Source organism: Pogoniulus pusillus, chromosome Z, assembly GCF_015220805.1.
Source record: "Pogoniulus pusillus isolate bPogPus1 chromosome Z, bPogPus1.pri, whole genome shotgun sequence".
NCBI lineage: Eukaryota > Metazoa > Chordata > Aves > Piciformes > Lybiidae > Pogoniulus > Pogoniulus pusillus.
Genome location: NC_087309.1, coordinates 70,557,628 through 70,571,859, shown reverse-complemented (window position 1 = coordinate 70,571,859; position 14,232 = coordinate 70,557,628). Strand labels below are relative to the sequence as shown.

General features: G+C 35.2%; 1 protein-coding gene across 1 annotated transcript in view; it reads right to left on the bottom strand.

Moving 5' to 3' along the window:
- VPS13A (vacuolar protein sorting 13 homolog A) overlaps positions 1-14,232 on the bottom strand; it is a 109,778-nt gene that overhangs the window by 31,576 nt on the left and 63,970 nt on the right. Inside the window, 12 exon segments of the mRNA XM_064140625.1 lie at positions 594-699; positions 1,113-1,182; positions 2,483-2,564; positions 3,131-3,277; positions 4,119-4,272; positions 6,246-6,481; positions 6,784-6,913; positions 8,560-8,693; positions 9,368-9,496; positions 12,770-12,916; positions 13,013-13,117; positions 13,590-13,985. Coding sequence (XP_063996695.1) covers positions 594-699; positions 1,113-1,182; positions 2,483-2,564; positions 3,131-3,277; positions 4,119-4,272; positions 6,246-6,481; positions 6,784-6,913; positions 8,560-8,693; positions 9,368-9,496; positions 12,770-12,916; positions 13,013-13,117; positions 13,590-13,985 — 1,836 coding nt within the window.

Here is a 14,232-nt window from a genome sequence, read left to right as displayed (position 1 = left end):
TCACATATTATACCATACAAATTAACTGAGATGAAAATACCTACTGAACTACAATCATTACCAGAAAAGTCTTGCATCACTTTATCCTCTGTAAACTTAATATACTCTAACAAGATTCCTATCTTGCTTGGTTGGAATGTTGTTCTAGAAATCAGTTCTTTTGTTGTTGCACACTTCCTTTTTTCAATTTATATTTACACTGAAGTAACTTTTTAATCTTCTCCTTATTCTATCATAATCCCTGAGCAGTAGTACCTGCACATCAGAAAGTATGGGGGAATGAAAGCCAGGTAGGGACATCCTCTACTATATCAGGTTGCCTAGAGCTCTGTTGAGCCTCACCTTGATTATTTCTGGGGATGGGGCCTCATACCATACAAATTGAGTGTAAAAGGTTACTGTTTGTCTTGGGCAATAACCTCACAGCTAAAAAAGGTCTCTTAAAAAATCTCACAGCTTGATATTAGTCTCAGACAAAATTTCATCAGTGTCATAGGCACAGAAGACCAACTTATTTTTTCATGATTTAAATAAAATTTGAATTATGACAAACTTTAAAATCTATTGACCTTTAAAAAATAAAATAGTTCTACCTCTTGGTCACTTGGCACATCAGTCTGTGTGAAGAATTCCACTAGTGCATACAGGAAGCCAAGATCTAATCGGAGATCCATTTCTTGTATCAAGACCTTAAAATACCTACACATCAAACAAAAAATAAAGGTTTTAAGATGTTCTACAAAAATCTGTAACACACAAAACATGATCCAGTGTATTTAGGCCACTTATGTACTGATTTCAGGTGTGACTTTTTGCTGGTTGCTTTTGAGGGATTTGCCATTACTGGTGAAAAAAATGCTTACCATAGTATAAGATAAATAAATCTTTTAAAGGTGTCTTAAAAAGGCATTTAAAAATCCCTGTTTTGGTATGCAATTACAGGAATAATGAAAGGAGCTGAGTTTACTACTGTTGAAGTGCATTGATCTTTCAAAAAATCATTTGGCATAAAATTCTGTCACATTATGTTTCCCCCTATAATAACTTCATGTTTAAAGCTTGATTAAACATAATCAATAGCAAAAAGAGATGGAACATGTCAAAATACTTACTTAATATGAGATATCTGTGAATGTCCTGCAGTTCTCATGACAATGCTGACGTCAGTGAATGGTTTTGGTGCTATGAAGTTGTAAAATAAAAAGAATCAGGACAGATTTTTGTATGATATACATACCATTGTATTTTTAACATGAAAATGTCATATATGTTCCTGATTTTATGAATTCTGTAAATCAGGATTATTTAATGGACATGACTGGCAAACAGCTAAGTCAGGAAAAAGAGCAGGAAAAGAAAGGAAAAGGAAAAGAAGGATGAAATGAAACACCAAATTCTACTTCACTGACCTCTGAAAATGCAGCATTTCCATTTAAAAGCAAACTAGTAGAAAATTGACTTAATTAAACTTCAGCAATTTCTCTAGTCACAGAATATGATTTTTCAATGGCTGATAAAAAAAATATAAACTAAACAAAAAAAGAATTCTGTAAATTTATTCACTGTAGTTTGAAATTGATCATACCTAGAACAAAGACCTGACATTTCATTAGCTCTTGTGCAAAAATTACAAGCAGTATTCTTTATCTCAATCCAGATTCTCTGGAGTTTGGTCTTCCAAGTGACTTTTCCCTGAACATGACGATGGAAGACTGAAGCTCATCACATAATATATTGACATAGAGCTCTACACTACAAGCAATTGGGAAGTTGGGAGCCTACACACAAAACAGCTAAAATAAAATTTGCCCTCTACAGAGTTTATAAATGCTGCCTCACATAGCAATTCTGAATTTAGATTGGCCTTGGCATGCATTTCTTTTCTTAATAATTAATATTATTTCAGATAGCTCACTAAGTTGTCTATTCCATGCAAGGAAATAAAAAAATTAACTACATGATTAAGATGAACAATTTATTTGGTGCAGAAAGAAAAAACAGATAAGTAAACATGAAAAGTGAATCCTTACTACAGCCAAGCTCCAAATGCACGTAATAAGGAAAGAGTGCAACAGATTCGCTACTATAAAGACAATCAAGGATTTGACCTTATTTTCAGCAGGCAACTTTCCACAGTTTTAGTTGTGGTCTAAACGCAGCTGCCAAGAGCCACTTTTAAACTTCATCCAAATATAATTTTCATGTTATACTCACCAAAAGCACTGAAATAGTGTGTCAAAAAGATGAGTTTAAATGTCATGGTTTTGGTGGAATATAGTTCCATTTTCTTCTGATTGTTAACTGGGTTTCTGTATATACCCTTCTTAGAAAAATTGCTTCCTTATCTCTACTATTAGAACTTATCTGTGGTCTGTAACCTTATAGAAAACTTGTCTGATAAAAGTGACACAGTTAACCTCAATTCAAGCAATTCACCCTGTCACTTTAGGAGTAAGGATTATGTGAAACTAGAACAACAAACCTGAATCCAAGGTGATGGACTTTGGAGGTTTAATAGGATAGAACACAAAGGGAAATATGGCTCCGGGAATCTGGTTTTGTATCTAGTAGGGGTAATGACAGGACAAGGTGCAACACATTAGCTTTTCAATAGTGAAATATATTAAAATTAGGTCAAACACAAGATCTATGAACACTACTTGTAGCATTCCATCAATTCGAAAGGAGAAAAAGTCAAGCTGCTGTTGTGGTTCAAAATATCCTTATTTTCAGAGTTACATCATCCAGTTCAAGCAGTCCAGAAAAGCTTCTCTAAGTCAGTTATAACGCATGGTTCACGGAATTGTTGCAAAGGATTTCTTTTTAAAAACTGAACATAAGTAAGACAACAAATTGTAACTATTTTTAACTGGTTGTAAAGAAAAGCCATAGGAAAAATCATGGAAGATGAATGGTTAAGTATTTTTGCTGAGCAGTCATAGCTGACAGGGTTTTCATTCTGGAAGTACTTAAGTAATACTTCCAAAGACTGAGAAGCACTGATGTAAATACCAATGAATACAATTAAATTAAAACCATGACAAATCCCAGCAATTCTGAAATTAAATCTAAGTTTCAACAAAAGTTCCCTTTTTCAATAAATAACTCACTGTTTCTTGACAAAACTCACCTGTATTCTGTAAATTTGAATTCTGAAAGACTTCTGATGTGCAGATGAACTGTACTCTACTTTTAAAGCTGGCAGATAATTCCTTCTGATAGGAATCTCATTTGGTTGTTGAATTTTCATGTTCATTCCATTAGGAGTTAAACATACCTATTGTATTATTAAAGAAAATTTTATATTCTATGTGTTTCAAAAGACTGCTTATAATATGCTTTAAAAATTGCACTGTTAATGAACACTGCAAAATGAACAGCAAAAGTTTTGCAGCTTTTAAGTCAGATGTCATAACCTCAAAAGAATAAAATTTTGTCATAAATTTCAACAACATTAAATCCACAACATATTGCATGATTTGGAGCATTACCAGCATTTAACAAACAACTTTCTAGAGGAAAGGTAGAGTAGTAAAATTATCTAGGACTGAAATAAAATTTGGCCCACTTGCCACTTCCACATTAATTTGTCTACAGTTTTCATGAGTACCTAGAATTTATTTACAGACTCAGGCAACAACATTTTGAGCATACTATGCCTCTATATTCAGCAATAATTTCTAGAATTATTTTTTCATATTTATGTTCTTGAATGACAAAGTTAAACTATCTACAATAAGGCATTTAAAAAAATACAGTATTTTGTGCTACCAACCAACCCAAAACTAACACCCTTTCCACTTTCCTGATATAGCAAAGCAACTAAATGCAAAGCTACTATAAAGTGGCTTTATGCATTCTCAGTACCATGACCTGCAAAAATGTTACACTTTGATTTCAAAGTTAGCTTCTATAAAAAGTTCCTACTTGTTTATGGATTATTTCCAAAGGTGGGTTTTTATTTTTGAGACAGTGATAAAGAAGGGTTTTCAAATGGATATGGTAAGTCAATCATCTCAATTTTCACTGGAGGCTTCTTAAATGTATCAATTTTGATATATTTGATCTTTTTCCTGTGTATATGCATAAACAGTAGAATAGAGAACTATCTGTATTACCAGAACATTTGATTCCAACTCAATGATCTTATTTTCTGAAGGAGTTAGCTCACTGTAGTCTTTGAATTCTTGTTCTAATTTATCTGTCTGCTTAACACTCATTGGTCTCCATCTTGATTTCTTCTTGGGTTTTGTCTCCCAAACCACATCAGAGCTGTGAAAACAAAACCAAAGACCAAGAGAGAAACTTTAGCTGTTTCAAAACATGTTTCACTCATCATAATTTGGCTTTTAATAGGTTATAATTATGTAATGAAGAATCATATAGCACTACTGTAATAAGTGTGACCCAAATCACCCACTGGCTTCTTGGTATCAGGGGAAAGCCAATCTCCCCAGTATAATGGAAACAAAAGCAAACTCAAAAGCAAGTCTGTGTAACTTCCCACTTTGATGAAGATGGGTATGAAAGGATACATAGTCAAGAATTTCAACAGTACTGCTATCCCCCATTCTTAGTGTGTTTTCTTTTTACATCTTTTTTTTTTTTGCATGTACTCCTGTGTGTATTTTGACATAGTTGAATTTATCAGAAATTGAAAATTCAAGTCAAGACAAAATGCTTCCTAAATTACCTCTTTTTTTGGTAGCTAGTTTCATTTACATAGAAAGAGGTTTTGTTCTACAAGTGTCCTCTACTGATTTTATGGTGAGAGTTTTTGGTTTTGATTGTTGAAGGTTTTTTAAATTTTCCCACAAAACCAGTTATTTTCTTTTGTATCTTACAACAAAATAATCACCCTTAAAGGTAACACTCAGGGTTTAACAGGAGAAGAATCTGGGCCCCCCAGTTTAGGAAGGACATTGAGATGCTTGAGTGTGTCCAGAGAAGGGCAACGAGGCTGGTGAGAGGCTTTGAGCACAGCCCTACGAGGAGGGGGTGAGGGAGCTGGGATTGTTTAGCCTGGAGAAGAGGAGGCTCAGGGGTGACCTTATTGCTGTCTACAACTACCTGAGGGGTGGTTGTAGCCAGGAGGAGGTTGCTCTTGTCTCTCAGGTGGTCAGCACCAGAACAAGAGGACACAGCCTCAAGCTACGCCAGGGGAAATTTAGGCTTGAGGTGAGGAGAAAGTTCTTCACTGAAAGAGTCATTGGACACTGGAATGGGCTGCCTGGGGAGGTGGTGGAGTCACCATCCCTGGAGCTGTTCAAGGCAAGATTGGACTTGGCACTTGGTGCCATGGTCTAACCTTGAGCTCTGTGGTAAAGGGTTGGACTTGATGATCTGTGAGGTCTCTTCCAACCTTGGTGATACTGTGATGATATAACAGATTACTGACTATGGATGACTACTTCCAAAAAACATTGGTTCAGTGAGATCTCAACACTACTTTGAATCTAGGCAATGTAACTGCCACTTTTATGGGAGCGTTTCCACTGTTCAGATAGTTACCAGATCTCAGTTTCTCAAGGAAGGCAAGGACTGGGGTTTTCTTTGTGAATGATGGGTATAAATACTTAAAATATACATGCATGTGTAATGCTGGCTTATTTATTTTGCAGTGCAGTTCAAAGAATTAATCAACAGAAAAAAAACAATCTCTATATCAACCTCATGTCTATGAAAATACAGAAGCCTGCAATGATATACAAGCAGCCCTTCAGTATTCTAAAAAGTCATCATTTGAATATACAATAGTACACATTTTTTAACATGACATTGTTTAGTCTCTGCTTCCCTCTCAAATGTTACAGAAGACACCATGTCACAGTTACCATTTCTCAATCAAAACTAGTAAGAACCACAAGCTCCTACTGCATTAAAATATTCGAAGTATTCAACAATTTGATTCTGTTATGAAGACAGAAAAATCCACTGACCCATACCACACAGAGACCTTACTCCTTAAAAGTCTATTATCAATCCTCAAACCATGGACAAAAATATTTCTGTTCAATGTATTGGTAAGTTTGCCACACAGTTACAATGATGTGTTGCAAAATCATGTATGACAAAATACAGAAAACATATGCCTTTGTATAAAACAGTGAAAACTTTTCCCTTTGCAACAATAAAAAAATTATTTAGTTCTGGATGTTCTTACCCAGACCTCATTTTTCTCACAGCCTCTTCATCACAGTCTAAAATGAAATTCAGTGAATGAAAATACCTTAAGTTCACATTACCTTGTAATTCCAATGTAGGACACCTCTTGCTTTGTATAGTTATTAACCAACGAAATTCCAACATCTTGCAAAGACAAAACAATTTCTTGTTCTGCTAATTCTGCTTTTACACTTTCATATGTCAATTTAAATACATTCTGATCTTCAGTGATCAGGACAATACGCTGCAAACCTTCAAAAAATGACACTAAATAGACCATTTTTCTATCATCCAGAATGAGTATTTCCATTTTGTCCTGCAAACAAGAACAGAAGGTTCATTCTGCTCTATAAATAAATGCAAAACTTTTAGCAACATAAAGACATTTTTAAAAGGTATACAAAAATAGTAACATTTTTAATTATGAAGTCTTACAGAAGTTTCTGTCATGCACACATGCTTATTGGCATAAGGTTCAGTAAAATGACTTCTTACTTCTGTGCTTGGATTTCATATATGAGATGCTGAACATATCCATTACACATGGAATTTCATGCATACACTGATGAACAGGGTAACAAATCAAGACAGAATTAAAAGGTGACTTAGTAAACATACTTCTTTTGGGGTAATTTCCTCAGTTCTGTTTCCACACCTCCATTTCAATTTTCTAGATCCTGCTGGGTCTGCCCAAGTATACAGTACTGCTTTATTTGGCTGAAGACAGTCTTCCAGCTCACTGAGGGAGCTGGAACAAAGTAATATTAAATTAAAAGGTCAATGATTTTTGCATTCTAGAATTTCAACAAGAACCCTTTTTCAAATAATGAAAACACTTAAATCATCACTGTGCATTAAAAAAAAAAAAAAAGAGCAAATCTAATCTCCATTCTGCAATAAAATCAATATTTGTCCATCAAAATATAAACACATACTTTAGTAACAAAGTATGCACCTTGTATTTCAGATATTCATTTTCTTTCTTGTTTATAATTCATAGGGAAACATGTAATGGAGAGTTAAAAATATCTCCCCTAGATGAACTACTGAAGGAAAAACGTGCAGTCTTTAGTATCTGGGTAGAGCCAGTATTCTCAGACAAACAGATTTTAAACTCAACATCTCTCCTTACATACAGTTAAAAACTGGCATATTTGTCTTCTGTAAATCTCTGAAAACAGTGTAAACCAGGAGGGGAAGTGGAGAGGGAGGTGCTTAACTCCTCTCCCTGGAATCCAGGGACAGGATACCTGGGAATGGTACAAAGCTGTACCAAGGGAGATTTAGAGTGAACATGAGGAAGCATTTCTTTCTCAAAAGGGTGGTCAAACACTCAGACTTCCTAGAGATGTAGTCAATGCCATCAGCCTGTCCTTTGAACAGTACTCTTAACATGTTTTAACTCTTGGTCATACCTGACCAAGTGTCAGCTAACAGATGACCACATAGGTCACTTTCAACTGAACTATTCTCTCCCCCAGAGTTTTTACACAAGGTACTTGTTAAATTTACACTAGGGATGCTCCAAACCACCTATAAAGATAGAAATTACTCATCTCTACAGATATAAACCCAAGCAAACAACTGTGTATACTCTTCAGACAAAGAGGAACATACAGCTGCAAGATTAATTGGACTATCAAGTAAAAAACTTTCATTAACACTGCTCTGACTGACTGAAAAGGAAAAATGGTTTTCCAAAACAAACATGTAAGCGTCAAAAGGTATTCTTGGCACTTCTCAGAACTGCACTGTATTTGCAGGTAGTAGCTAAGCATTAAGGAGAAATGCCAGCTCAAGAACAGAACCACTAAAAGTGTATGCAGAAGCAGAACCACATTTTCACCAATTGCAGATAATTTGCATTTGTCAGAATCATGTTTGACCTGGCTTTGACAAAATTTATATAGTTGCTTACCCATTTGCACTCCCTTCCCTCATCTCTAATATTTTAACACACTTCCAGCTAAATCTCAGCCAAATGACAGAATAGTGAAAGTCTCAAATGTAATTACATGTATAATGAATTTGTTAATTATTCTCAACAGTCACTACTTGCATATTTGCAGAACAATCAAGCCTATCATTTGCCTACACTATGAATTGAAAAAAATGTGGAGGGCAAGGTCACAAAATGCATTGTGGATGTCACAAAACGGCTCCCTCTCGCAAAGCAAACCAGACAGCTTCTTCAGCTCAGAAAACATCTTCTTTACTTATAGAATTAGTACTATATAACACAACTCTGTTAACAATTAATAGATTTTTGGGTACTCTAAGCGAGACAGTCATTTCGTTTAGGCTTCTTAAGAAATAGGTACAACTACAATACATGAAGTAATAGTTCGCATGTGTCCATGCAGACATGCATACACTAAAACTCTTCTTAGATACCTTTGTCCATACTCAATAACTTCCTGTTTAGTATGGTTTATCAACAGAAACGGAGCTGCGCCGTCATGGTAATCAGAAAACGTGATCACTGTAGAATGTTCAGACATGTTAACATCCACTGTAATTCCTCCGAGCTAACAGATGGAAAAACGAAGAACGTTAATAACAGAGGTATGAGTTTCTAGTAAGATAAATATAAATACTTTTGAAAACTTTTACTCTTGTAAGATAAAATTGTCAAAAACTCAAACAACCAACCTCTTTTAACATATCTTTAGAATATTCCCTGCGCTATCCAGTAGGTAACAGGCACTGCACTTTGTAATCACACATATGGAGTTCTGTTCTGTCAAAATTTAGACTGGCAGAAATCAAATCTCCCTTGAATCATTCATATGCTTTCAGGCCCTCCCACGAATTCTATTATTGAAAACATTCACATATTTAAAAAGTGTTGTTAGATGAAACTCTATGCAACACAGAAGCACATTTAATGGAGTCAAAGTTATTTTCAAAGTAAGTTAGTGTTGCTTTAGAACTAATCGGAATACTTCTCAGCTTAGTGAACAGTAGCTAAACAACATCTGTTTCAGCTGTTATAGATCTGCTTCATAGAGAACAGCTTAAAATAAAACACCAGCTGATAGCTGTATGTACACACACAGGAAAAGAGAGCATGAGAATAAGACTTGCATGTACACAATCTTTGACCCAGCTAAGGTTTTGCAACATTTGATTAAATGGAAAGACAGTTTTTGAGAATGGAAATAAGTTATTTGTTACCTAATTTCTGAATGTAACCATTTACCTTGTTGTCCAAATGCAGTAGCAGACAGTTTTCTTGATTATCAAAACTTATCTTCTTTGGGGGGAGGTCAGAATTTTCAACTCTGACAAGCAGTTTGTTGGCATCACTTTCAGGCCAAAAGGGAATACACTAGGAAAAAAAAATGCACTATTTTAAACTATGTGGGAAAACAAACTAGACATTAAATGACATTCACTTTAGCACAAAGTTCACCTGCAAAGATTCTACCCGAAAGTACAGTGAGCTGGATCAGAAACGGTACCAAAAAATGCAAGAGTAATTATTTACCTGAACACAATAAATCAAAAGGAAGTCAGAAATAATTCAGACTACAGTGAAGCTAAACGTAAAAATAGTAAGACTTCATATTCACATGAAGTAGATTTGAAATAGATAAGGCACAAGGAAACCAAACACTAATTACAGAAAGGGATACTAGCATTACGTCTCACAGTAACTCAAGTATAGAGGACACCAGCATACAAGCTGTTCTTTTGAGGTACTTTTCATACATTAATAAATATACATATACACATACATATGTGCACACACATACATACACGGGTATAAAACATACAAATAAAAAGGTGAAGCATTAGGCAGATAAATCACAGAACACGTTCTGCTCCTTATATCCACAATTAAAGCCACAGCCATTCTGGATTTACAAATACCACAAACTATCTCTCTTCAATAGTTTACACACCAAATGGATAAGATAAAGAGACAGGGAAGACGAAAGTTTTAGTTGTAACTAACGGAAAGTTTACAATAATTTAGATTGTTCCTATGGCAGGGCTATTTATTATTAATAATAACTTTCAATCAGCAAGAGCCAAAGTCTGTCTACATCTAACAGGTTTCCCATAGTTCAAACTGTTCACCTGCAGTATCCAGGACTTCAGCATCATTCCCCAGCACAGGTTAAGAAGTAAGATTTTTCTATTTAATTGCACATTGAGTCCTAGAATTAAATCTTCAATGGTGAAAAACTAATTCACTAACTTACCATGCCACTAAGTTCCCTTTCCCATTGTTTCTCACACCACAGGAAGCAGGAATACAAAGGAAAAAAATATGGTTAAACAGTAAGACTGAGGGTGTTACCTACAGCAGCATGTATTCCGCAGACAGGAAATTTAAACTGTGTTGTAAAGTAGCATAAAACACAGCAAGTAAATCTTAACATTAGAATGAAGAGAGTACACGAAAATTCAAGAATCAGTCAACAGCAAAGGGAAGCCTAAAATCAAACTGATGTTAAGTAAAAAAGATTGGCTATATCCACAAAATATGGATTTTTGCTTTCAGCCACAATGTCACAAAACAACAATGCTCTCCTTCTCTCTCCCTTTCCTTCTCCCTCCCCCTTCCGCTCTCTCTCCCCCTCCCAACCCTTTCCTTCTCCCCAACTCTTCTCACTTTCCTCTCTCTTTTCTCTCCCTCCTCCTCCCACTCTCTTCTCTCTCTCACTCCTCCTCCCTCTCCCACTCCCTCCCAAGATGTATAAGATGTTGTACATCAATTGTCTGCCACTATGTCCAACTGAAAGGACTGTCTTTTCAACAGTTCAGAAAAGTGTAAAGTGCAAAGTATTAAAAAAAAAGACCCTGAGACATTAATTTTAAAAATAAAAATCTATGCTATCTGGATAGCATTGTTCTGTAAGAACAGGATCAGAACTGGAACTTGTTCCTGGAAGTCTGTCTCAGCTGCCCAAAACCACATCAATAATGTGTGGACTTTTCTTAGATTTAGGAGAGACAACATCGTGGGGTACAAAAGCATCAGCAGACTTATCTGTCACAGTACAGATCTTTTAGAAACTGCTTATCATCAATGTGGAAAGAAAAGCAACCTTGGGAATGACATTTAGAATAATTTAGGAGGGAAAAGGGGTTTCTCTGTTGACCTCTACTACTCCTTTTGATAAATGGCCACAGCTAATCTTTTCAAAAAGACTGATCTTAACATCTACAGAGATTTGATACATAAGAACCAAATGAAGATTAAGATCAATTAATACAGTTAGGAACATCTAAGAAACAATGTTTGTTGGACAACCTAGAAAACACTGTAAACATCAATAAAACACCTGATTCAAGAAAATCACAGATTATATATGTAGCAATGTATCTGAACTTCAAAACTATTACCTTTGAATAGCTTTTGCAGAAATTTTCTAAAGTTCCTGTAAAATAATTTATTCTAATAACTCTATATGAAATATAAACCACAGAACATCACAAAATAAAACATCTGACTATGTTTTCCAAGAGGAAGAAGTTGAGTATGAAGAGGCCCATGCAACTTACACATTAAACTTTGTCATTTCAGAGATTTGTCAATTAATTAGTTGAGAATTATGCATGTGAATAACTCTATATAGCGTAAAAGAAGTTTTGGTTGAGAGAAACATTAAGAACATTACAAAATAGAATGAATGCACAGAAATAAGAGAATGAGCCTACTTTTCAGTAAAGCCAAACTTTTTCAAAAATAATGTTGTTACAGAAAGTTGACATGACTCAAACACAAAGATCCAAATATCTTTGTGTACATTTAGAAGTTCACAAGGGAACAAGGAGAACAAAAATCAAGCAAAGCTATATCAATTTAATAAATTAAAATATTTAAATTGTATAACTATTCCATAACTGTTAATGATAAAATGCACACTTTCATTCTTCCTATAATTTAACATAGATCACTTTCAGCTTTAGTAGACCCTCTAGTACTATTCCAAACAGATGCTGCTTTTCCTACATGCCCTGAGGAAAAGCACAACTGTCTCAAAACACGTGGAAAATATAATTTTGGGATACTGCAGTGCAAACAGTCAAGCTGCACACCCATTCTGCAACAGTCTGGACTGCTGCAGACAAACACCCAAAAGCCACTTCTGTATCACTAGAAATCATGCATTAAGCTCTAAAAAACTTGCTGTGAGACTAATTCAGGAACCACCATTTGAAGCTATCTGAACTGATCCACACAAGGTATTCTGCCCTTGAAGGTAGCAGAACAAGTACTAGGTGAGGCAAAGCCCTGCACTGGAAACCACTGCAGAATCTGATCAGGAGTCTGAGTGTCACTACAGAGAGAGATAATGTAATAACAGCACAGGTCTTTTCCTCGTTCTATTTATGATGCAAGTAGAAGAAAACATCCAAATTACAATGTAATTACAGTATGTCCTACAGCAACGTGGAGAAAAAATGGGATACAGATCATTTACTGAAAAGGCACAGCACATTCAGACATTTTCATTGAACCCTATGCATGGTTCACGTTCTCCATTACTGAGTGTTTAAGCCAACTGTGTTGGTTTGTTGTTTGGGTTAATTTTTGCTTTTTTTGCCTTAGAGAAATAACTCAGAATAGCTTCCTTTATAAGTTTACCTGTTGCAAAACAATAGGAATCCACTTTTCCTTGCCTTCCTCAGCTACTTCCAAAGTGTACTTGCTTCTATTTGAGATCATAAAAAATGGAGTGAAAGTCACAATTCTAGTAATATTAAAACTGCTGTTGTTTATGGTGATACCAACCTGGGAATAGAAAAACATTGTTAGGAGCACGCCACTTTTTTCTTACTTCATTTCTATCTTCTGAAAGTAATGAAATTGAAAAATAAATGAACTCACTTGGTATTCCTTTTTGTGACTCTTGCATTTCACAGAACCATGACTTCCAACAGTGTCCAGAGAAAACGGATCAGACAGTTCACTGTCAGTTACCATAAGCTGCACCTATTAAGAAGCATTCACACAGGAGATTCAAATGGTAAACTTCATCTCAACATTAGCTTACTACCAACTCAGACCTAACCTACCAACCACAACAGCAAATATTCATTTTTCAAGTACCAGAGCTTTTACATTTCTTACACAACTTGCATGTCTTATTTGGAATAATGACCTTTACTGATGAAGTTTAAATGGGATAAAGGAAGTTCTTTGATTTAGCAAACACTTCTCAGTGAATTTCATTTCTCTCAAAGATAAGAATCTCTGCCTTAATGCCTCTAGTGGTGTAGATTTCCCATTTCAAGCATATCAGGCAGGACACATTTAAAATCTTGTCCTTAGAGACAGTCATAGGTTTTATCACTTTTACAGACAGGGCAAAGCATACTGTAGATAACTTTTACAGTGTTAAAAATGCTTTCTTACAACTACAAGAGGGGAGTAGAAAGCTGTCACATTTTACAAAATATAATACCTTGTTATTTTGGAGGAAGTTTTTTGGCTGGAAAGAAAATAGAAGTGGCTTTTTGTAATCCGGGGGATGCTTGCGGTGAATTCCATCGGCTTTGTACTGCAGCATTCGACCTGTTTTATTTACCATCCAGTATGGGCTGTGAATTGCTATAACCATCTGCCCAGTCGTGTAGGTCACATGGACAGCAATATCCAGTTCAGTTTTATCCAACTCTGTGACGCAGTAAAACGTTGTGAAGCTGATTTCTGGTAGATTGCTTTTTATATGGTACTCACTTTTCCAATTTTGGGCAAGATAATTAAGCAACTGTAAATCTAGTTTTGTTTGATCCAAGACTGCATTATGAATCTGGGCTGAACAACCCTCTTGCAGAGTGTTGTACTTGTTCTCATTTCCCTTCAAAAAAAACCCACACAAACAGTGTACATTACAAGTACAATCAAAAGTCACAGCAACTTTTACATTCTAGCTAGATTTAAAAATTAAGATACTAATTATTTACTGAACTTCTTAAAACACTTATCATGCTACTGAACCTGAAATACCTTACAGAAATAATCCATGCATGCTTATCATATTTAACAACAAAAACAAAACAAAAAAGTCACCAAATTCAAATATGTAAATGTTTCAATGAGAGCCT